This window comes from Calidris pugnax, unplaced genomic scaffold (assembly GCF_001431845.1).
Source record: "Calidris pugnax isolate Ruff unplaced genomic scaffold, ASM143184v1 scaffold54, whole genome shotgun sequence".
Lineage (NCBI taxonomy): Eukaryota > Metazoa > Chordata > Aves > Charadriiformes > Scolopacidae > Calidris > Calidris pugnax.
In genome coordinates this window covers 5,957,446-5,982,492 of record NW_015090864.1, presented here as the reverse complement: position 1 = coordinate 5,982,492, position 25,047 = coordinate 5,957,446, and the positions used below count along the sequence as shown (strand labels likewise).

General features: G+C 41.0%; 1 protein-coding gene across 7 annotated transcripts in view; it reads left to right on the top strand.

Moving 5' to 3' along the window:
* PRKAG2 (protein kinase, AMP-activated, gamma 2 non-catalytic subunit) overlaps positions 1–25,047 on the top strand; it is a 235,339-nt gene that overhangs the window by 193,088 nt on the left and 17,204 nt on the right. For 6 of the 7 annotated variants that reach the window (XM_014945025.1, XM_014945026.1, XM_014945029.1 and 3 more), the window contains one exon: positions 10,193–10,302. In XM_014945025.1, the coding sequence (XP_014800511.1) occupies positions 10,193–10,302 (110 nt within the window). Of the gene's footprint in view, positions 1–10,192; positions 10,303–10,406; positions 10,513–25,047 lie in introns of those variants that run through there. The other variant, XM_014945032.1, reaches the window with a different exon arrangement.

Sequence of the window (25,047 nt, the reverse complement as noted above, 5' to 3'; positions counted from 1 at the left end):
TGAAGATATTATGAGGTTTAAAGTCTTGCAACCATTTCTAACTCTTATTGCAAACTCTTTGAAGCATGTTCTATTTCTGCTTTGAAGATCATTAAGGAGAGTGCTGAATAAAATGAAGCCCCGATTCTCTGAGATTCTTGCAAAATTTTCCCTCTGAAATATCAAGCTGTTGATAAAAGCCCTTGCAAAGGGACTTGTAAAATACTAAAAGACATGTAGCAGGAACCTGCATGCCATTCTGAACTAGCTGATCCACTTAAGGTGAACTGTGCAAATGTTTTGACTTTGAGAAGAGTCTGAACTGGAGTTCATGTCTTCTGAAAAACACAGTTGTCGTCCAGCCTTGCAAACCTACTAAAAAAAAAAAGACATCTTACTATTTTTGCTGCAGCTGGGATTGCTTGTTAAGCAATGAAGTGTCTGAAGTGTAGTATGATTTTTTTATTATTATTATTTTGTGTCCACCCTCTTTCTATCATAGAATCATAGAATTGCCCAGGCCGGAAGGGACCTCCAAAGGTCATCTGGTCCGACCTCCCCGCAGTCAGCAGGGACACCCCCAACTAGACCAGGTTGCCCAGGGCCTCATCGAGCCTCACCTTGAATATCTCCAGGGATGGGGCCTCAACCACCTCCCTGGGCAACCTGTTCCAGTGCTCCACCACCCTCACAGTGAAGAACCCTCTCCTCATCTCCAGTCTAAATCTGTTCCCCTCCAGCTTGAAGCCATTGCCCCTCGTCCTGTCACTGCAGGCTTTTCTAAACAGGTTCTCCCCAGCCTTCCTTTCATCCAGTTGATCATTTTATCCTGAGTAAACACTGATTAGACAGAACTGTTCCTGACACAACCATGTTGGCTTTCTTCTTTGCTTTTCATGAGCTTCTTTTGTAGGTGCTTTTGTAAGAACTTGCTTCCATACATACTTAAGAATTCTGACTGGTTTTGAATTTGTTTGTCTCTCCTTTTGACAGGTACTGTATCTTCTCCTTCATGAACTTGTAGAGTTCAGGAATGGTTGTTTTTAACTAGGCTTGCTCCTGTTTACACATCTAATAACCTGCTGTCTTTGTATCAGGCAACTCCTTGTGACAAGGGGAGAAAACATCTCAATTAGCGTAATGATCTAAAGTGCCTGAACAGTTGCACAAACTCTAGAATTCAAAAAACGTACTAAAATGTATAAAAAAAGGTGTAAATTCAAGCAATCCTGAATGATATGTTTGACAGTGTCTTAAGCAGTTATGAACATAATTCTTGAACTGAAATGTTTTAATATGTGTTAGGTTTCTTTTAGCTTGTCACTATTATTAGAAATTATTAACCTTTTCCTGAAGACTTGAGCAATAAGACAGCGTGGACTTAGTTCTCTATTCATTTTTATTTACCTGTTAATATATCTGTTGTCCTCTCTTATTTTGTGTACTTCTTCTTACTTGTAGGATGAGGTACAGTTTGCAGGGTAGAGCTTACTCTCATGTCCCCGTGTGCTCACGCTTCTTTTTAAAATTCTGTTCTTCCTGTCGTGTCACGTATTCATGCTGCAATACGTAATTGAATTAATCTTGGATCACTGGAGAGTCTTCTGATACTGATCTCTAGATACACTTCCCATCACTTCTTTGTATCAGAGTATCTTACATCTGTAAACTTTCTATGATCTTTCTTTAGCTGCCAGCTCGTGCATTCCTTTAGATCGGGGTGGGAAATGTTCAATCTGCAACATCCATATTATATAGCCTGTGGCTGCATGAATAATATTGCAGTGTGACTTTAATGTGTGGTCTGCCAGGATATTTTAAAGCTCTTTGCAGCTTTCCAAAAGGAAAAAAAAAAAACAAACACTGAACTTGTCTGTGTCACTGCATCCTCTCTTTTTGGTTCCTTGCATTTGAAATCCTTTCAGCTTGTGATGGAATAGTCAGCCTCTATCACTGTCACATATTACTTCCTATGTATTAGACTTCAAACCTGTTTGGGTTTTTTTTCCCTTCTGAAATTGGAAGTAGTCCTTTGCTAGCCTTGGTTGCCATCTCTGCAACAAAGTTGGGCTGAGCATGTTCTAAAAACTTAGTGATGATTTATCTCCTGCCACCTAGAGTAGGCATCCTTGTAGCCCGTTCTTCCCACTTTTTCCATACTTTTTTTATCACTCAGTCTTATCCTGTGACTGATGACATGGGTGGTTATTTTGGTGGTTTGTTTCTTTTTTTTCCTGAGAAAAGTTTCCTCTTGAATAAACAGAAATCAAGTGATACAGTACAACATCACTTCTTTTTTCTGTGCTTGTCCTTCTTAAACTATGTTAGTATTCTTCTCCTACCAAGTCTGACCAGCCTCTGGTGTCTTGTTTCTTGCCCCGTGTTTTCAGTGTTCTTGGCTCTTTAGCAGACAGCTCAGCAGACTGAAAAGTCATGCCCTCTTACTGCATTATTCTGTGACAAAATTGCAGTTTCTTGTTCTTCTCTCCAAGTACCTCAGTTCCCATTCTTTTCACAGGGTATATATACCATGTACATCTCAATTTGTCTGTGTATCTTTCAAACCTATCTAAAGAATCTAAGAAATGAGTCATGTTTTTCTTATAGGAGGTAGATGGAAGCAAAGCTGTTGCTCATGATCACAGCAACGTACCATACGCAGCATGGGACTGGATTCCTGTTCAGAATCTGTTCCTGTCTGTACCTTAGCTGAGGAATGCTGATAAAACCCTACCTAAACGTTTGATTCCTGAAGTGCTGTTCTCGAAACCTCACTTTTTCTTTCAGGTGCCTCCATTTCCCTTAAAAGTCATGTTTCGGGGGCTATTGGTGAGCTTGTAGAAACCTCTGAGGAATAGTTTGTGGTTCTTCCTACTTAGCGTAGCTGTTGCTGTTGGAGTGGATTAACTCTATCCGTTCTGGATGTTTTTTCAGCTCTGTGAGAGGTGTTACATTAATGTCTTTACACTAGAACTACTACTGTTTCCTACCCTGTGAACCTTGTGGGAGAGGTTATCAAGGATATTAAAGAACTCATTCAGTAAGTTCAGACTGGGGGGAACAGAAACTTTATAACCACTTTTGCTGACAATGCAGGCAGAAGAACCATTTACAAAGTTAATGATGTCTTTTACCTATTGTATACTCTGCCAAGGGTTATCTGTAACAGTAGGGAGAGAGGGTAACTCGCACTGGCTTATTTAAGTGATCAATCACCCTGGTGTCTTCTGGCACCATTTGACATAGCTAAGCTGATCTGATGGCTAGTTGCCACTGCAGGGATGCAAAGGGCAGGAATAATCTGCTTGCCACATGGCTAGATATGGGAGCTGAATAGACCTAAAACTGGCAGTATCAGCAAGCCGATAGCTTCTGACAAATTAAGCCTTTCCAGCCAACTTGTGGAACAGTTTTGTATAAATCCAGATGTGGCATGAGGGAGGGAATGGAACCACACAGCCTGTCCAAAGGGATCAGCAGCTGCTGCTTATGCTGCTGTGGAGCCACATCTTCAGACCTGGCCTTTGAAAAGGTGGAGTTGTTCTGTATTTGCTGGCAAAGGAGTGTTGGCTAGGGATGCGAAAAATTTCTTTTAAATTGCAGCTTAAGCCAGAATTGGAGCCAGCCATGGGAGTGAGCAACTCTCCCATTCATGTTTTCACTGTGATAAATGTTTGTTTGTTTGTTTGTTTTTTATTTCTGTGTTAACAATAGACTTAATTATTTCACTTGATTAAGTGATATAATAGAGAATAGCATAGAGTGCTTTTGTTGGTATAACACTGGCTGAGGGGAGATGGCTATGGCTAATAGTAGTCATGCTGAAGTGCTGGGAGCACTTAGCTCCTGCTGCTGTAAGACAACTCCAAGCTTTCAAAGTTGTAGAGTATCCCAGACTGATACTGACTAAAAATCAGGGAGGATAGGGGAATTATTGTGTTCTGTCTTCCTCTAAGTTGTCCACCTAGGTAAACAGCCAGGTGGTTATATTAGCTGAGTATGTCTTTTACATACTGCTTTTTAAAGGGCTTTTAAAATTTGACAGTTAGTTTTATAGTAAACTTAGAAATGTCAGTTATACAAACAGTTGTTTAGGTCGATAAGAAAAGTTTTTTGTGTTCCTCCATTGTCTGAGAATTACTAGAGCTACCAGCTCTCAGTCTAACCGTGAGGAGCAGGGGTTCTGCAGAGAGCTGCAGTGGCGTGATTGTGGTCTGTGGTGGAAAGAACTCTTTAAAGCAGAAGAGGGGAAAAAAGTCTCTGTGGAACCCTGTGTCTTCATTTCAGACTCTCCTGGAACCACAGACATAAACTTGAAATGTGACTGGATACCATTGCAGGAATACAAGGGCCCTAATATAGCTATAATATAATGTGTAATAGGAAAGGTCATGATTTTGTATTGTTGAAACTGGGAAGCACATATGGGCCAGGATCTTGTTGGGCTGGTCCAGTATGAATATAGCACAGAAACACAGCCTGTGGTTTGCAGTGAACACTCCTGGGGAACTTTCTATAGGTTTTCATGTCACAGGATTTGGAAGCTTTTCAGTATGTGTTGACCGTATTTGTTACTGTATGTTCCTGTTCTCCATCTGCAGGCTCTTTTTTTTTTTCTCCTTTTTTTTCCTTTTAAAGGCTTTGAAATTCTGAAGGGGAAACTACAGTAGAAAAGCACCCTGCGTGGTGGCAAAGGTACAAGTGGAACTGACGGTATCTGTTCAGTAGATCTGTGAGGAAGTTTCCCTTTCCTTTATGAGGAGTATTCAGATAATAGTTCTACCTTAGAGCACTCTAAATAGACAATTATACTTAGTGCCAAGTCCCACTGCAATTTCTGAGTCAGTGTCGCTGAATAGTTAATCTGTTAAAAAAAGAAAAAAGCTGTGATGTTTTTGTTGAATAATATTTACTGCCTGAAACAAAAAGTTAAAGCCTCTCTCATGTTACAGTGAAATGTTGAAGAAAGGAGGGGAGTAAAAATCAGTTGGTCTTAAGTGAATAAGACTTGAGAGTAGAGTGACAGGAATACAAACAGATTGGTCTTCCACTGCTAAAGCATCTCTACCTGTAGGAATAAATAAAATGCCGATGCAGAGAGAGAATTCGCTCTGTAAAAGGCTATATGATGACACTTTCAGCTTCTGGTGTTAAACTGAACTGTCAAAAAATCTTGTAACCTTTCAGGTGCCTTCTGTTTGTGCTCTATTAAAAATTGCAGAAAACACCATTGGGAATTTTGTTACTGTTTGTGCTCTATTAAAAATTGCAGAAAACACCACTGGGAATTTTGTTTTTTTTTTTTTTGCCTTCACCTTTCTGTTTTTTGCCAAGTAAGGTTGGACCAGATGATCCTTGAGGTCCATTCCAACCTGGGATTCTGTAATTTGGGGAGAGAGGGTGCACATGGACCCTTGCAAAAGAACTTTTGGATGAATCTTAAAGAAATAAGCTTTCATGAGTGAACATGGAAATACACATTCAACCACTCATTAGTGGACTTTTCTCTTCCCCTGATCCTGCACTAGATTAAGATGCCTCCTGCTGGAAATCAGCTCTGTCTGTGAGCCAACTACCTTCCAGATTGTGAGCTGTAGAAAGCTGAGGTTTGGCTGGAGGCAGTGTTCTAAATCTTGGTCTAGACCTAAGCTAAGGTTCGGCAAATGTACTCCTTAAGGCTTTTCTGCAATTACCTTTGCCATGCCCGGGCAATTGTAATTACAGAATCACAGAATAATTCGGGGTTAGAAGGGACCTCTGGAGATCATCTAGTCCAACCCCCACTGCCAAAGCAGATCCACCCAGAGCAGGTTGCACAGGAATGTGTCCAGATGGCTTTTGAATGTCTCCAGAGATGGAGACTCCACCATGTCTCTGGGCAGCCTGTTCCAGTGTTCAGCCACCCTCAAAGTAAAGTTCCTCCTCATGTTTAGATGAAACTTTGTTCAAGTTTGTGCCTGTTACCTCTTGTCCTGTCCCTGGGCACCACTGAAAAAAGACTGGCCCCATCCTCTTGACACCCACCCTTTCAGTATTTATAGGCGTTGATCAGTTCCCCCTCAGTCTTCTCTTCTCCAGGCTAAAAAGACCCAAGTGTCTCAGCCTTTTCTCATAAGAGAGATGTGCTAGTCCCCTAATCATCTTTGTAGCCCTCTGCTGTACCCTCTCCAGCAGTTCCCTGTCCTTCTTGAACTGGGGAGCCCAGAATCATCTAGTGCCTTTCCATCTTCCTGCTCCTTGCAAGAGCTGGTGCAGAAGCTGTATGAGAAAGGCATATATGGGGCACCTGACTGAGGGAGAAGGAAGACAATTGACAGGAGTGTCAAGGACAGACAGTTCTTAGCACAGTTGCGACTCCAGCTCAGCTTCCGAGGAGTGTCAAGGACAGACAGTTCTTAGCACAGTTGTGACTCCAGCTCAGCTTCCGAGGAGGACTTGTTTAGGAAGTCCCTGATCTAAGAAGTTGAGCATGTAGTCCTTCTAATCTGTGGCCCATCAGTGTGACACAGTTTAGGACATCTTAAGCATTAATTTAGTATAACTGGGACTTCTGCAAATGAGGATTCTTACGCCAATCTAATTTTGGATACCTCAATCACTTCCTCAAGCAGGAGCAGAGATTTCTATGTCACCTCTTGTTTATGTAGTACACCATTGTCATACCAGCATCTGAATATGTTACTGCCTTTATGGTGAAAGAACAGCCAGTGTTTAATCACAGCTCCTGCGTGTTGGGCAGATGATCTCCCATGCAGATCAGAGATGACAAGCAGAGAGCAAGTGAGATTTTAAGTCAAGCTGAAAGCATCTGGTTTTTTCCATCCAAAGGGAGTACTACTTTGCAGGTACTGAATAAAGCTGCAGAAACCTCATAGTAGCCAGAAAGGATGAGTATTTATTGCAAAAAGAAAGATGACTGGAACTAGAAAATAAATAGGTAATAAAGTAGAAATATCCTAGAGGTTAAGGTGTTTCTATTTGATTATTGGTATTCGCAGCACAGTGGTGGTTGGATACAACCAAAAGCAGTAAGTTTGTCCTCTGGAAGGTGAGAGGAACTGTAGACTACACCCTGTTCCCTTGAGTGCACCCCTGAGATGTCCTAAGCCTTCAGCTTGAGAGAACTTTTCTCCTTTGAGCAGCTATACACACGTAATGCACATACAATACCTGTACAAGGCATTAGGCTACAGCATCTGTTCAGTCACCCCAAGTAGCTGAAGATGTTAGAAGGTCTTAAATATCCTTTCCAACAGACACTTGATGAAGTCATGTAGGCCATATGAGTTAAATCAGTGCTGCTTATGTTTTGCATGGTTAGTTAGTAACTAATAAAGCAGTGCATTATATTTACAGTGTAAGGATCTTCTGTAGAAATAAACCTCAGTTCCAGCTGGACAATTGGATCCCTTGTTCAGATGCTGCTAGAGTTTCCTAGCTTTTCGTATGGGTGTTAATCAGCGCTCACAGATGGCTATCTCATGCTTCTGAATATCTTTAATTGTAACTTGCCAGTGTCAGTTTGGGAAGCAGTTGTTCTGTGGTGCCTCCTCCAAGTTGGAAGAGAGCATAGGGTGAGATAGAACCTAACCAGCCCTAGGCAGCCTCAGAGGGTGAGGATTGCTGAGGTCCAGTTGACATTGTGTTTGGAGAGTGGGAATGTATGGTGAAAGGAGGGCTTCTCTGTGCTGGTCAGTAAAGAGTTAACCATTAACAGCCTCACCTGATTAAATTTGGCAACACATCCTGCTTCACAGGTACTGTGTTTGCTGGTGTCATACCTTAAATTTGCATAATTGTTGGGAAGTTGGCAAGACTGTATTGATCAATGGTGTGCTCTGCTAAGGGTGTCAATGTTTTTCAGCTGAAAATAGTTGGTTGGTCTGTAGCTTGTCAGCTATTTGAGGTATTCCTATGCCTGTTTCTACCTGTAGTATACTTAATTGTGCATAAAGTCCCATTGGGAAGGTTATAGTCTCAATAGGAAGTACAGAATTAGAATAGTAACTTCCCTGGGTACGAGTGCTTGTAGTTTTTGAGTACTTGGTGAAGGTTTTGGAGAACATGCGTTTCAGTCAACATAGGGAGTTGACTTGTTCTGCTGGTGGTTCTGAGCTGTTGGACCACTGTCTTGCTTGCTGCAGCAATTGGAATGTATCTAATGAAAGAGGCAGGGGACTAAAACTGGAAGAAACTGGTTTTGTCCTGTTCTGGGGAGTGACTGTTGTAGTTTTTGTAGTGCTGGGGAAGGACATGACAGCGCAGTGTCCCTCTAATGGTGATTGATCCTGTTAGTAGCCAGTCTTATTTACTGGTCATTTGATTTACCATTTCAAGTGCAGTTCTCCTTTTACACTGTCCCATGGAAAATGTAGAGATTAAAGTAAATAATGCCTCTGATACCACAGAGAGGGGCTGCATTTGTGGTTGTGGAAGAAACCTTAACTTCCTGAAGACCAGAGTTCTTAGCATGTCATCTAAATGTTCTTAAAATATTGGGTTTAATGCTTAGTGTCTTGTCCCCTCCTCACTTTGTAGTTTGTGTATTTAAAAGGTAACAACAAAACAAAACCAAAAACCCCAACAAAACCCCCCTGACAGCTCACTCTGTCACAGAGTCGTTAAATTCATTTCGTACAGACAGTAGCTGTTTATGCTATTGCAGAAGCTAGAGGATGATAAGATGTCAGTATATTACAGAGTTATATAAAGGTTTCTCTGTCCCAAACTACCCTTTTTAACCTCTTCTACATGTGCCCTTGATGACCCAGTACCAGTTCCCCTTTGGAATCATCTCATAATATTGTTTTCCACCAGCATTGTCCAGCTCTGTCTGCCTAGTCCTTTCCCGAACAGTTTGCTCACGTGGTTTCCTAATCTCTTATCAATCTTTCCCAGCTCCTGCTATTTTCACTTCTGGACCTGACCTTTAGGAATAGAAGTCCAACAAATTACTATTATTTTTTTCTTCTGCTTCCTCCCAGTTGGATTCTCTCTTCTGTATTCCTATGGAACTTCTGTTTCACATTGCTTGTGTTTCATTTTGGAAAAGACATATTTTTTTTTCTCCTTTCTTTTAAAAGCAATGAGAGTTGGAGGTGAAGGGCTTGCTTAATACATAGAAGAGACTGCCTGTGTCCTAGAGTAGCCACTTGCAGGGGAGGTCCTGCTTTGGTTTTGTAGAATTGGACTAAAGAAGCTGTGTTGAGCCACTTGGTCAAAGACAAATAATTTGTCTAGTGCTAGATGATTGATTTTGAGCAAACCTAGAAAACGAGGATTTTGAGCTTTTTAGTTTCCTAGTACGAAGTTCTTCAATGATTAGTAGATATTTCAAGGGTTATTTTGTTTTTCCTTTTTTCTCCACTCTTCAGAAGTTTAATTTGACCGAGTTTCTGTGCATGATTAGAGGGTGTAAAGGGTGATGGGGGGATTAACCTTGGCCAAGTTCTACATACCTGCTGTAATGAATGGAGAGCCAAACTGCTTTAAAAAAACCCAAAAGAGTTAATATATCTGAGCAGGTGTGAGGGAATGTTTGCATATTCATCTAAACTCTGACAAATGCAAAGTAAATTTCAGTTAATATGGGCTGGATTGCATGTCCTTACTGCAGATGTGCCACACTAAAACCATTCCAGCCAAGGCGATCTTGTTTTTTATTTATAAAGTGTTGGGTTCATGATGCTGTGTGTGAAGTAGCCTGAAGAGAATGGAACTGATTATCTAACTTGCCTGCTGCCTCTTTAGAAAAAAACAAAATTACTGTGTGAAAAGTGGACTGGACAGAGCTGAGATTGGAGAAATTAATTTAAGGAGCTTGAGTTAGTCAAGCCTGACACTACTTAGGTTTCAATCTGGCTTCCTCTGTACATAACTGGAGTTCAGGTGCATATTTCAATAGTTTGCTGTTAAAAAACAAGATTTTTTTTTTTTTTTTTAAATGCAACTCTTCAGTACGGAAGTCCTTTCTCATCAAGGGAGAACAGTGTGTTTTGTCTTTGTTCCATTTAATTTGAAAGGAAAGATGAGTCTGAAATGTAAAGTGCAAAACTGTGACTGTCTGTCCAGATCGGAAAGTGTGAATTTGAGTTTTCCTTTAGGGTTGTCCTTCTGCAGTGGTGTTCAGTTGATTTGGCATGGTTTTTTGCTGCTTTTTTTTTTTTTTTTTTAAGTTTACTTCAATAAAACAACATAATGTTTTTACTTACAGCACTTGAAGAATCGGAAAGTGACATTTATGTGCGATTCATGAGGTCACACAAGTGTTACGACATTGTTCCAACAAGCTCTAAGCTTGTTGTTTTCGACACTACGCTACAAGTGAGTATTCTCCTTTCGGTTTTGGTGGGTTTTTTGTTTTTTTTTTTTTTTTTTTTTTTAAGTTTACTTCAATAAAACAACATAATGTTTTTACTTACAGCACTTGAAGAATCGGAAAGTGACATTTATGTGCGATTCATGAGGTCACACAAGTGTTACGACATTGTTCCAACAAGCTCTAAGCTTGTTGTTTTCGACACTACGCTACAAGTGAGTATTCTCCTTTCAGTCTGTCTTTGCTCGTGGTTCTTTTTTTTTTTTTTTTAATGAATGTTTCCTGAATGTTAAATGAAATTTGATCTCTTGAAGGGAAGTTCTCCCATAATGCTGTGCTCTGACTGTACAAAACCATATTGTTGTTTCAACTGTATCTTCCATGTTATACTAGAGAGGGAGCTGGGGGAAGATCTCCTAGCTGAACAGAAAGAGAAGATATAATTTGTTTTGCAGTTGGAATCACTATCTAAAAAACTTTCAGATGAGCCCAAATTTATATTGGCTGCTTCTTGGCTATCAGAATTTATATAAAGACACTTTATGTAAAGATCCCTGTGCAATAGTTAAACAGTATCCAGGTGTTTTGAGCCAGTTCCTGCTATATTGGTAAGACAATTTAGGACTAAAATGGATGGCTTAACTATGCAAATTATTACATTCTCCAGAAAATTTTTGTTTTCAGCTTCTCATTTTGCTTTTAATCAGTAAATCATCTGCTAGACTCTTGGCTCTGTCTGAAGAGTTCGTTTGCCAAAAGAAGGCATTAGCTGCCTGCTCTAGAGACAGACTAATCTGTTCTGCAGCGTGGTAGAAAGCTGTGGCTTTCTTTTTTGTTCCCTGGATTTTGCAATTGGTGTTTTTTGGCTTGCTTTGGTTTTTGTTTGTTTCTATGTGTTTTTCCTTTTAAAGATGCTCCAATTCTGGCTTATCTAAGCCCATTAAGTAATTTTGGTCTGGAATGTACTGCTCAATTAGACTTCAGCTTCCACAGTCAGAGGCAACCATGTAATAGTAGGCCCAAAATGTTCACAGGACTGCCTCGTGTATCAGATAATCGTATATAATGCTAGATTGAGTGCTGTGATCTAAAAGGTAGAAAGTCTCCATTGCACAACAAGGCAAAGGAATGGTGTGGATCAAAAGCACTGTAGATATAGTAGTCTATTCGTATAATGACCAACAGCATCCTTCTTGGGTTCTACAGCATGGCTAAAAGCACTGAAGCTTCAGTTACTGCTCAGTACCAAAAAAAAAAAATCAACTTTCTAACTTCAGCACTTGACTTTTTTGATTATCTAGGCATCTCCCCAGTGAGGGAGTTTCCTTCATGTCTTGACTCTATTTAATATCTGAGCACACCGAGGCTTCAATGTGTTGCCTCTGATACCTTGGCTGAGTCCTTAAAGGTAAGTACCCTATCGAGTACTAGTAGTATGTTAAAACTTGAGCAGGGCTGTGGTTAACATTTTGCCTGTGTGCTAAAGGACCTCTGTTGCTAACTGATCTGGTAGCCAAGAAGAAAACATTGAATGTAACAGTTGGTCACCAGTTTCTCATGTCAGGTTATTTACTCCTTCACCCCGAAGGCCAGATTTCTACTGCAGACTTCCTAACCTTAAGCACCTTGGTAGCAATGGAACAGTCATTTTTGTTTCCCTTGAGTTCTTCCATGTGCTTTACTGGACACTGGATTTTGTAGTGAAAAGGCACCCAATCTGTGATTAGAGGTGGAAAAAGGCAGCCTGTAGGCTTAGAGGAAGAGCTTTCAAGCACACAGACATTAGTCCTACAGAGTTCAAATGTTCACATTGCTGATTTTCTTTGTGTATTCCATTTGACTGTTCTGATAGTTTTTGAACTGCATCTGCTCTTGCATTTCACCAGTTACATGTACTCTGATTGTGCAAGCACTGTAAGGTCTTGTGAAGAGTATCTGTTACACACAGATACAACACTAATAAATACCTTTTGTCACATTCCATTGCAGAAGTTTCTTTCTCTGTCTGTCTCTCTTTGGGAGGTTGACTGTCTTGACTTTTTCACCAGCTCAGAGGGAGAAAGTTCTGCAATGTTTCCTTTCTTCTGCCCAAAAGAGAGAATGACTGTCAGCTCTGGACTAAAGGCTTCAGACTCCTTTGACCAGAAAGGTCAAATTTGTGATGGTAGTGTTTACTGCCACTCTCCTCAAAGACTATTAGCTTCCTTTTGATTTCAGAGGATATTTGTTCTCATACTGTGAGATAATCTGGTGGGAGTTGGTACCTGCAGCTTGTTGGCATGACACCAACAACCTGTTCAGTTGTCAGTCGCCACCTGGGTCAAAGGCTTGAGCTCAGTCACTTCTGTAATTGGAAAGATGAATTTTCTTTATTCCATGAACCAGTTAATCTTGGGGACTTTGGAACAGGTCACCCATTCTTTTTGGATTCCCCAGATTTCTTAATGTATTAGATAAAATCATGCCAGATACCAGTTTTCATTGCTGGATCTGCATTGAGATAATGCAATTAACATAAAGAAGTTAGAGTTTCATCTGCAGTTGGTGAGCTTGTGTGAGGTAGCACTTGGAGAAGCAGAGTGAGAGTGAATGAACCTTGTGAATATTCACCATAAAGGAAAACAGGGGACTTAATGGTGATGGAAAAACTTTCACCAGCACCACCAAAATCCCTGTCTGTCTTGTAATTGATGGCCATCATTAGGGATCCCAGCTAGAGAAGAGCAAGGCAAGCCTTGCCCTATGATCATGAGGTCGTACCCAGAGAAGCAGACTGAGAATATTTGAAAGCAGTGGTGGTAGAAGGGGACCCTGTAGTTAATCATGCAGACTCTGATATATGAGAAAGGTAGACCATATCTTGAACCTGGATTTCTAGTGAGGAGGTTGTTTGATTTTTTTTTCTTTTCTTTATTTTTATTTTCTTATTTTACCAAACTGTAGTTTTTTGACTTTGCACCATTACACTTAATCCCAGTTGCATTATTCTTAATTTATAAAGTCATAATATTATTGTAAAGCAATAGTCCTCTTCCAGCATTGACACTGTCTTCCAACTTCACAGGTTTCTCAAAGCTAGTAAACTAAAGGGTTATTTAAGAAAACATTAAATATGCTTATCCTGGGCTATGCTGCTAGGAGGTCTTCTAAATGCTTCTCTTCAGTATTCCCCTTTGTAGTTCTTTACCTAGCACCTTTTATTAATGTTCCACCTTCAGTATCTTCAAAACACAATGTAATTCTTCAGGTTGATCAGTGTGGCTCATGGACATGTATGTCTGGAATATAGAAATAGATTAGTTGTTTTTGGTTTTTTTAAAACAGCAAAGTACATGGTGGAATCATAGAATCATGGAACTGTGTAGATTGGAAGGGACCTTTTAGATCATTGAGTTACAACCCCCCTGCCATGGGCAGGGACACCTCCCACTAGACCTGGTTGCTCAGAGCCCCATCCAGCCTCATCTTGAACACCTCCAGGGATGAGGCATCCACAGCTTTTCTGGGCAACCTGTTCCAGTGTCTCACCACCCTCACAGCAAAGAATTTCTACCTAATATCTAGTCTAAACCTACCCACTTTCAGCTTAAAACCATTACCTCGTCCTATTGCTAACTCCCTGATAAAGAGTCCCTCCCTGTCTCTCCTGTCGGCCCCTTTTAGGTACTGGAAGGCTGCTATAAGGTCTCCCTCTCTTCTCCAGGCTGAACAATCCCAACTCTCTCAGTCCCTCTTCATAGGAGAGGTGCTTCAGCCCTTTGATCATCTTCATGGCCCTCTTCTGGACTTCCTCCAACAGGTCCATGTCCGTCTTATATTGGGGGGGTCCCACAACTGAATGTAGTTCTCCAGGTTGGGTCTCCCCAGAGTGGAGTACAGGGGTAGAATCACCTCACTTGACTTGATGGCTGTGCTGCTTTTGATGCAGACCAGGATGCAGTTGGCTTTCTGGGCTGCAAGCACGCATTGCTGTCTCACGTTAAGCTTCTCATCAACCAACATCCCCAAGTTGTTCTTCTTAGGGCTGTTGTCAATCCGTGCTCCACCCAGCCTGTAGTTGTGCTTGGGATTACTGTGACCCAGGTGCAGGACCTTGCACTTGGCCTTGTTGACCTTCACCCAAAGATGTTAAACAGGGCAGGTCCCAGTACTGACCCCTGAGGAACAGCACTCATCACTGGTCTCCACTTGGACATCAAGCTGTTGACTGCAACCCTTTGAGTCCAGCCATTCAGCCAGTTCCTTATCTATCGTGGTCCATCCGTCAAATCTATGTCTCCAATTTAGAGACCATGATGTTGTGTTGTGCCCAAGTCCAGGCAGATGATGTCAGTTGCTCTTCCCTTATCTACTAACGCTTTAACAGCATTGTAGAAGGCCACCAAATTTGTCGGACATTATTTGCCTTTAGTGAAGTCATGTTGTATTTCAATTTTAATATATAAATTACTTATCTTCCAGTACTTCAGGACTTTCTATCAGTTCTGTTTGAAATGTAGTACGCAGCTTTAAAATATTCACTGTCCATGAATCCCCTTGAAATGAGAGGATTTTGCAGATACCCATCTTTCACGGATGTTTCACCCCTACCCCCATCAGTGTTTTTCCGAATTCAGAACAAAACAAAAAGTCTGGTTCCTTGATAAAGTTCTCCAAAGATTTGAATTCAAGTTTTTAATAATGCTAAAGCTAAACCAGAATATCTAAGGGCTCGCTTTTTGCCTCCCTTAGTATAAGGTAGTAGCAACCAACGGAAGAAGAAGCGGAGTTGTGTTGTCACGGCATCCTTTGAAAGACCCTGCCGTTGGATTTTTGTTTGAGGACAGTGTCCTGTCTCCCTCTGCTGGTCAGCAGTCCCAGCACACATGACATGGTTGTACCCTGGAAAAGTATTCATGAGATACTGTGGAAAGTATTCTAAAACCGTTGTTAGCTGTGGGAAAACTGGAGATGTTCACTTCTGTAATGTGGCACAAGCCATACTGCTGAAGCAACGTCTGTTAATAAAAGTAAGTGTTTAGTCTCGAAATCATTGAGGGATTTAGTGTAAAGATTTGTGAGCAATCTTGTTTTAACCCTGAATAAGAGAGGAGACTGTAAGGTGTTATTATGTTGGAAACAGGAAGAAGGCCTTAAATAGCAGAAATAGCAGGTAATAAAGAGCAGGAATGGGCTGACTCTCTCTTCAGTCTCCTGCGTGTTTGTCAGTCAGTAGAGATGGGGCCCTCTCGATTCCAGCAGCTACAAACATCGTGCTGGTGGTGCAAGCACACCAGTCTGATACACATGTGCAACTGGCACCTACACTTGGCTGCTGTGAAAGCAGTGGCAGATCTCAGGGGCTTCCTTTAGGCATCGGATTGTAGGGTAAGGGAGAGCTGTGCTGTGCTTCAGCCAGAGAGTGTGTCACTTGGCACAGACTTGAGCAACATCTATACTAAATAAATAAAATGTACCGAGCCAAGGTCTGTTTACCTGCCTGAGGCCAACTGGCACAGCTCAGTTTGCCATAGTATAGCTTAGCTTATATTTCCCCCAAAACAGAGTATCTGCATCTCGTCTGCCTACCTGAAATGGTCCTTCCCCTGTACTGAACCCTGAGAAGTGACAGATATTGCCTGGGAGAGTGCTACCTGGCATGGTTCTCTTGATTTAAACTGACAGTAGAACTGTTGTTTCACCCTTATAATTTACTAATACAGATGTAGCCTGTAAGTATTTTCTCCTCATAAATATTTATACAATCACACTGAAGTCCATTTCAGTGCTGTGGCTTTTTTCTACCTCTGACCCATGAGTGTTCCTTGTTTGTGACAAGCTTCAGCCTTTTGCTTTTCTTAGAGAAGATGCTATCTATGCTTGACGTACATTAAAGAAACTTTTAAAAGTTGGATCTGACCAGGAAGGGAGTCAAGAGACAATTAGATGTTATGAACTACCCTGTGAACTTTATAAACTTGACTCTGGCTGGTGGGGAAACTGGGCAAGTTGCAACAGCGTGCAGCTCCCAGTGGAGAAACTGGCTTTCTCATCTCTTGCACATCTCCCAAGGTGCAAACAACAGGAGAACAAGCACATCACAGCCCCTTTGAGGGGGTTAGGAGGGTTGTCCCCTGCAGGGCTACTCAGTGAATGAGCATTGTTCTTCCTCATTCTAATTATTTAATAAATTGATCTGGATTATCTTTATAGTAGACTCCTGGAAGACACTGAGCTACATGCAGATTTACTGGATACCAGTTTGTGTCTTCAGCACAGAATTTGGGTATTCTACAAGTGTTAATGCATTTAATGTGGCAGTGATCTGGGGAAATAAGGTGCCTTTGTTTTCTGTTTGTTGGTTTTCAGTTATGTCGGGTACACACAGTGACATAGGTGATCTTTTCCTTTCAAACTGGTATTAATGCTTTGAAGGAAAATAGGAATTTTAATATTTCCTGTATTAAATTCACACATCAACAAAATACAGCACTTCATTCACATTCTATCAGTTGAATTACTTTTATCTGACTAACACCATCTACTAATGTGATTTCACTTATGTCCTTGTTACAGCATATGGTTGACTTTAAAGTTTTTTTTGGAGACCAGTGCATTTCCCTCCCCCCGCCGCCATCCTGAACCCTTTGATATTTTTTTTAAAGGAAATGGCTCTTACCTGGCTTACAGCGGTCTCTGAGGCTTAGCTCTGTAAGCTTACTTAAGGCCAGATTTTTGTCTGGCCTTCAAACAAATTTATTACTTAATTTGTTTTGACTTTGCCCAGCCTACATAAAGATGAGAAGGATTAGCTTATTTTGTAGCACAGAGCAATTAATTCTCCAAGAGGAATGTAAAAGGTAGTGTAAGGCAGAGACTTCACTGCTCCCTATCAAGTGGCAGTCCCAGGAATGGGACGTTAGCAAGTGTAGTTGCTGTGTCTTGTGAAGTTTGTATAAGCTCTTCTGGGGTGAAAAGCTCTACCTAACCTTTGGCTAAATGATATCCTTACCTGTTAAAGGTAAACTTATATTTTAATACTAAAACATACCTAGCTTTTGCTCGCCATGGCTTTGAAGCTCTTTTAAAAGTATTTGTCCAACACTACTCCATAAACTAATAAAAATCATGTTTATGTGGAAACAGTCATCAAAACAAGCTTTCAGAATCTTAAAGACTCTCTCCTTTTTTATCCTGAAGAAATCTTGGAAAATTGTGGGGCTTGAAGGTTAGATTATTTAACCTTTCTATTTAATGAATTATCTGAGTTGGCAATGGACCAGATGTTGTTATCACTGATGTAGGCTTTTGTCAGTAACTATCACATGCTAGTAAGAGCTCAAATACTTATTTTTCTACCACATAGCTAAAAAAATATTTGGAACAATCTTCTGGAAACTTCTTTAGTGGTTTAACAAGCTGGAAGAAAATGTAACTTCTGCAGAGAATGCAGTGGATTCCACATTAGAAGAGTGGAAGAGGATTTGTATTTCTCTTCTTTGTGCTGACTCTATTGAGTAAATGGATTTATTATTTTTCTTCCCTCCAGGTCATTCTTGACAGGGGTGTTGCCTCTCTCCAAGGTAATGAGATAGACTGGGCTTCCAGGAAGAATTCTCTAGAATCCTTTGCTTCCAGAAAGACACAGCAGACTCTGGGGCTGCTGTCGCAACAGAGTTCTCACAGCTTTACAAAAGGATTGACTGTCTGTTCCTTAATTGGCTTTGAGGTTTTTCCTCCTCGAAGTTGCTAAATTTAAACTAATGTACTGTCTGTATTTCTGAGGAGTGTGAACACCCCTCCTTGCTTACCTGTCCCACAGAACTGTGAGAGAATAATGTAATTTAGCTTCTAATTGGCATGTGGGCTGAGGCAGTTGAGTAGGCCACATAAAAGCTCCCTTTATTGAGATCAGGCTGGAATCAGTAGCATCATATGGGAAGATTCTTGAGTTTTTTCAGAGCTGCTCCTGTTGCTTGTACACAACAAGCATAGGAGCTTAATTCCTGCAGCTCTCAAAACCAATACAAAGCATTAATTCCTGGGTCTTGGAGAAAGATACTATCAGTCCATTGTACCAATTAAGCAGACATTTTTTTTCGTCTACACAGGGTGTAGGTAAGGTATTTGTGCTTGGCTGAGTGAAAGTCACGCTTCATTCTTCTTGCCTTCCCCACCCCACCACTGCTTTTTTGCTAAGATCTTAATCTGTGAAAGAATTTCTGTACCCTTCCCAAGACAGCTGGTCCTAGTGGCTCTGCCTGTGAGGCTTACACCTAATGTCTTCCTTGTAGCCCGTTGCAGCATGAAATCTAGCAGCAGAAATTCTGGCTTGAAGGGATTGATTTGATTTGATTTTATTTTTTCCCCAGACCTGTGCTTTTTTTTTTTGTGGTGGTGTTTGGTTTTTTTCTTTCTAGAATGCTTAGGCTCCCCTCAAACAGCAGGTGAAAGTAAGCATCAGCAGAATACCTTGTTGAGATGGAATAATAGAGTTGATGGTAATCATGGACCAGCAGCTCTCTAGAAGAGCTACTGATTAAATCAGCACGTGTGGTGTTAGAGGGAGAAGGAGAGCCCTTAATTGCCAGCTACAATATGGGCATATTGACGTAGAGTATCAGTTAAGGTCTCCATTTGGTGTCTTCAGTTGGATTGGGACCTTTTCATGTGGATGTGCTGTAGGGAAGACTTCTGCATGTGGATGCAGCACCTGCTCTCTGGGGAGAAATCTAGAACATGTGCCTGCATACTTAAAATTAAGATACTGCCTGTTATTCCTGGGGTTTGTCTTGGATCTGAAGGGCGTTACTCCATCAGCTCTTGAATTTTATTAAGTACTCCATGTACTCTATGGCCATTACTAGTATATCATCTACCAGGAGTGTTCCCTTTCCATCTTCTGTGAACAGAGAAGAGAACTGAGTTTTGATATGGTTTCTTGTGAGTTTTCCAAAATTCAACATGAGCTAGGGGAGCTGCTTGTGGATGATTGTTGGTTGGTGTTTTTCAGATGTTAAAGCAAATGTAACCTCTCAGTTAATAGCAGGTTTGTCCAATTTTTCTGCAATTTACTTGAGGGTGTGATAAGGTAAAGGAAGAAATTCTTCAAGACTTGCTTGGCCCTTGCCTTAGGCAAAAGTCATTATTGTTAAGTCCTTAAAGAGCCTTTTTTTTTTTTTTTTTCCTTAAAGGTCCTTCAGGGTGAAAATGCTTCTACCAAATTCATAGGCCAAAGAAGAAAATAATTGGAAAAGAAATGTGAATGCAACAGTCATCACACTGAGATGATTTGTTGTAGTCTCACATGCTGGTTTAGTCCCTCCAGACAAGGCAATTTATAAAAACACTGAGCTGTACATATGCACTACAAAAGAGGATTTTAACTTTTCAAAATAGCTGCTTTGCAGGACTGTAGTTTTTTATAACTTTAAAAAGGTGTCTGGATTGGACATCACAGCTTTATTTGAAGGAAAGACAAATAGAATTGCAAGTTAATGTTTAATATCCTTCCCAGTGTTTTGTTGGACACTCTTTGGGAAATGTAAAGGCAAAGCAATTGATGATCCCTTAAAAAAGACAGAAATTCCTTTGAGAACTTTAACTGATCTCTGGTAGTAGGTGTTGTCCCTAGATTACAAGTTAGGAGAAGTGTTTTTCAGTTTCCTCTCGACTGCTTGGAAACCTGGTGTGGAGATTCTCTGGAAAATTGGCCTACTTCCATGAAATTTCTTTACTTCAGATCTTGCATTTGGGAAGAATTACCTTCTCCTCAACTGAAGGTGTTTAAGTGTCCTTGCCATCTGGGCGTGAATTGCTTCAAAGCAAAAGTGCATGACGTATTAGGAGAATATTTAGCTTGTACTGCTTTTGTATTACCAAGGTGATGATCATGGGATCCAGGGATGAATGCTGGAGTCCTTGATTTCAATTTAGTTAACAAAAATCTTCAGGTCATAGGGATAAATCCTTTGAAGATCATGCTGACTGTGTGGAAGAGGAGGATTGCCCAAAGAGCTTCCTGTGGTGAAGTTGTATTTTCAATTTAGGTTAGCCTTCTCAGTGGACCATATTGCATTACCTGGGATCTGAGGGCTTTCGGTAGAAGCTGAGAGTGAATAAAGGGGGAGGAAAGACAGTGTGAGCACCTCCAGTCATTGCTGGAGTATTTTGCAGGTAAGAAGAGATTATAACTTGCTGAACCCTCTTTGACACTGTGTTAGTATGACTCAGGTAGTTTGTTACCTTGTTTTGGCTCTTTGCTGCCTGGGTTATCAAACAAGTGCACAAACCCAGTGATGAATTCCTCGTGTGAGACTTGCCTGACAGCCTCAGATACAGAAGCAGCACTACCTGAAATCCTACTGATGCGTGAAATGAAGAACTTTTTCCCCATTACAAGGGGGCCATTGAGAAGGCACTCCATGCCTTGCTGTTTTGTACTTGGAGCATGTGAGAATATAAGTTTAACCTTCTACAGCACTTCTGCAGCTGTTCTTATCTAATTTGCTAAAACTGAATGCCTTCCTCTTGTAAATTTCTTTCAACTACATCTCAAACTTTGTATTTTTTTATGCTAGGAAGGCTTATTGTTTCTCAGTGATTGCCTGAAAGATTTGGTTTTTGGTCCACATGGGAATTTTCTGAGGCATGTGTTCCTCTACATTTTGTAGCCCTTAAAAATCATCATGAGACAAGACTGACAATTTGTCAACTTACCCAGTGAAAATGATGATGATAGTTCACCTTTGAACATCCATCCATCAGGAATCAGAGCTGATAAAAGTCAACGATCAACTGGGTCTGATACTGCTTTTGTGGGAGCTCTGTGCCAAAAAATAAAAGAAGGTGCTTCTTCCTTTATATTCTGATCTGATAAAATAGACATTTGTTGGGGTTACACTGGGGGCTTTTCAGGCAAGTAAAGCTAATGCCCTGGTGTTGCTTTAGACAGTGAAAGATGAGGCAGGAGAGACACACATTTAGCATCTTGTCCTTGGATGGCAACCATGCCACCAGAAGTTCTGGCAGATCTTTAACACTGTCCACACTACTCATCTTTTGCATCATCCCCTTGCTTGGTACTGGCATGTCTGAAGGTGTTCCATAACTGTTTCTTACTTCTGTTGTCTTCCAGCTTTCCCAAGTTAGCTTTGGCCTTCGGACACTAGTGCTGAGTTGTGTGTCTTTGAGCACAGCAGCATTCTCTGCTCTGCTGAGTTTAAAACCCACTGGTTGCTTATGCATGTAGTTAGTTTTTATAGCATAGTGTTAGGTAAAACAAGGTAAAAGTGTGTGAATTTTTGGAGACAAGCTCATCCTCAGTTTTCCTTTCAGATGTTTCCCCTCATTCACAGGTGTTTACTTGAGAAAGCATTTCCACAAGGGCTCATGAGGTCACTGGTCTGGTATATCATTATGAGTGCCCCTTTCAGCATTTTCCATCAGTGAGTGAAGAAAAGCTTTTTCTGTACTCTGGTGAAATTTTCTGTCTGTTGCCACCATTTCTGGTGTCGCTGCCTGGCAGTCAAGCTATTTTGGAGCTCGCTAACTGTAAAGGACAAGATTTTCCAAATATTCTACTACCTGAAAAACAGGACTTCTATGTATGGGTCTAACTCAGTCTTTCTTGGTAACGGGTGTTACATTGGAAGAGGCTACTTCCTCCTTAAGACTTACAGTGGAAGTATTTGGATGGTCTGCAGGAGTGATGACCTCCAGAAGTCCTGTTTAACCTAAATTAGTCTGTTCTCTTATTCAGCATATTCACAGTTGACTTGATGCGTTCCTGCAGTAAGAAAAGCTTGTTCCTGTTCTGCTCACTGTGGTATAATAGCACCTATTGTTGAGGTGATCTGTGATGCCTCCAGGATGACAGTCAATGTGTCCCTTTGCTATAATCTGACCCTCCTACTGAAGGTGCAGAATGGTTGGGAAGACAAGGAGTCACATAAAGTAGGATTCTTCTTCTAATTGTAGATGTCTAGACGTTTTATAGGCAGTCAGAGGGGAAGTGGCATCTGTGGGATACAGTTCAATCTCCATTTAAGGCTGGTGAGTCATGCCACAGAAATGACTGATTCCTCCTGGTGGCTCTGAAGAGACGCAGTGAATATGCAAAGTCAGCATATATGTCAGAACCACCCCTAAATTTGAGTGGTTCGTTGTGTTTTGTTAGGACCACTACATGGTTAATAAGAAGTGCTTTTTTTTAAAGAATGTTTGTACATGGTGTTGAGCAGCAACAATCTATGGGATCTGGCTGAGGAACAATGGTTTTGTGAAGGTCAGGCCAGTCCAACACGCAAGATCAGAGAAAGAGCAACACTGGTGGGGTTGAGAATTAACAGCGCTGTTGGAGGTCCAAGGATGGGACATGGTAGAAATCTTCAAAGGCTACAAACTATATATAATCTGAAAGGAAGGTCCTTGTGGGTATTTTCTGCATGAACATCACTGAAGCATCTAAATGTGCTGGATAGAAGCCCAGTTCCACACCCCAGTGCTTTGGCTGGCCACCAAGCAGTACTTTGGGCAACTGAAGTTGGTAAACCACAGAAACTAAAGGAAAGTGTGAGTGGATGAGTGTATGTTTGTGCTTGCAAGCAGTTTCAGCAAATAAGAATGAAGTTGGTTTTTTGCTTTGTAATTACCTTACTTAAATAGGAGACAAGTATTAAGAACAGATGGCATTGTTATTTTATTTAAAAGGTAAGTGTATAACAGTTTCTACTATAAAACTGAAGAAAACAGTAGGAATGTCACTTAAGCTGTGGTCTAGGAGTATAGCCCAAAGGGATGAGTTTCAGTATTTCTTTACTAAATTCTGGTGATTTATTACATCAAAAGTTTAATATCCTAATACCCAAGCTGAACTCATTGTCTTTTATGGAGGATTTATCTCAGTAGCTGCATCTGTTCAGCAGCCCTCAGTTTTTTCCAAAATCTGTCTTCTAAAGCTAGACAAGATGACATCTAACTGAAGATTCTTGAGATAGTTGGAGACAAATAACTTGCAAATAAATCAAACGGAATCAGGGCAAGAACTGATTCTTTAAGGAAACTTTTCCTTCTGGATTGTCTACAAGCTCAGCTTCTTGCCTAGTATATCTTTGGAATAGTCTTTCATGAATTATCATGTCTGAATCTAAAATAATACCTGTATTTTAGCCTCTCGCCAATCTGAACATTGTGCCAGTGGGTGTTCTTTGCTGCTACTGTGTCTAAGAAAGGAGTAGCAAGAACTTGGAGGTTGCCTGAAGTCCTATAGTTGGCTCTCTGTATCTTTTCTGTTGTGGACACGCTTCTTCTCCAGATTATCAATTATAGCATTTATAAACTTGCTTGAGGAGTTTTGTTGCATGATTATTATCTGGAAGAAAGCTGTTTTCCCTCTGGTTTTAGTAGATTAACTGTTACCTCTGTGCTCTGACACAGCTGGAACACCTTACTCTTGTGGAAGGCTTGTTGTGGAAGAAGTTGACAGCGAACATTAATTCCTGTGATAGCTGTTCTTAGAAAGATATCAAAGCTGAAAGCTCTTGGTTTCAGGCAATTTGAGTGTACTTTCCTCTTTTTTTGATGAAGAATGGTTAGAACTTAACTTCCTTTGCCCCCAGGTGGGGTTAGTCTGTGTGAACTCACGTCTGTCTCGTATCTGTTCCCCAAATAACTCCCTGCCGTTGGCTTTCGCTGCGTTAGCCCTAAGTGTGATGCTGTTACGTGGGAAGACTTCATGTGTCTGCCTGGAGGATTTCTTTGTGGTTTTAGTTTTCCTTATGAGTTAGTGTGCCCCTGTGGTGGATTTGGTAATGTTTGTTTTGCCCGGCTCCTCCCTGTGTCAGTGAAGTGGCTGAATGCCCCTGGGACCTTTCTGTTTAACTGTTTTCTAGATAAATACTACATGGTCTGTATCTTACAGCCTTATTTGTGGTCCTGGGTATTTTTTTTTTCTTCCATGTGGCTTCTTCAGTTTTAGCACAGCTTAGGGGTGGTGGTTGTTAGGCAGAACACCTCCCATCCCTGGAGGTGTTCAAGGCCAGGCTGGATGGTGCTTTGAGCAACCAGGTCTGGTGGGAGGTGTCCCTGTCCACGGCAGGGCAGTTGGAACCAGGTGATCTCCCTCCCAACCCAAACCATTCTATGATTATTCCTGTTCATTGATGATATGGCAGGAGCATCTGGGGAGTCAGGAGGCAGCTTTGAGAGTTGTCATCTGCTGAGGTCAGGAGAGTAGATTCTGATGGTCAGAGAGAAAGTAGTCGGGCTGCAGAGAGGTCTTAATTGCTTTCAGGAATCTAATTTTAAAGAATGAAATTTACATACACTAGGGTAAGACCAGGTATCTGAAACGCTCATTGGCAATCGCTCAAGTGTAGACAGAGGTGATGTGTTCTGCTGCAGAGGAGAAGGCTTACAAACTTTTAGAAATTTAAACTGCTGTATTATAACACTAATTAAAGTCTAAATGGAGCTTCTGTCAAACCCGGTAGGACACTGGCTGTCACATGGATGGCTTTGCAAACTTTGCCAAGAAGGTTTTAGCTGACAAGGGCAGACAAATTTTTTTCTACCTTTATTTTTGTTTGTCCCTATTTTTATTGGATGTTGATTCCATTGACTGTGAAGCCCTTTTATTCCCGACTCTGTTGTGGAGGAGAGCCCCTTGGCACACAGTTTAAAGAAGACCCATAAGGTACCACTGTGTAATCACAATCTGTTCAGATTGCAGTCATCAAACAATTGCTACTTCTGGGTTACTTGGACCCCAG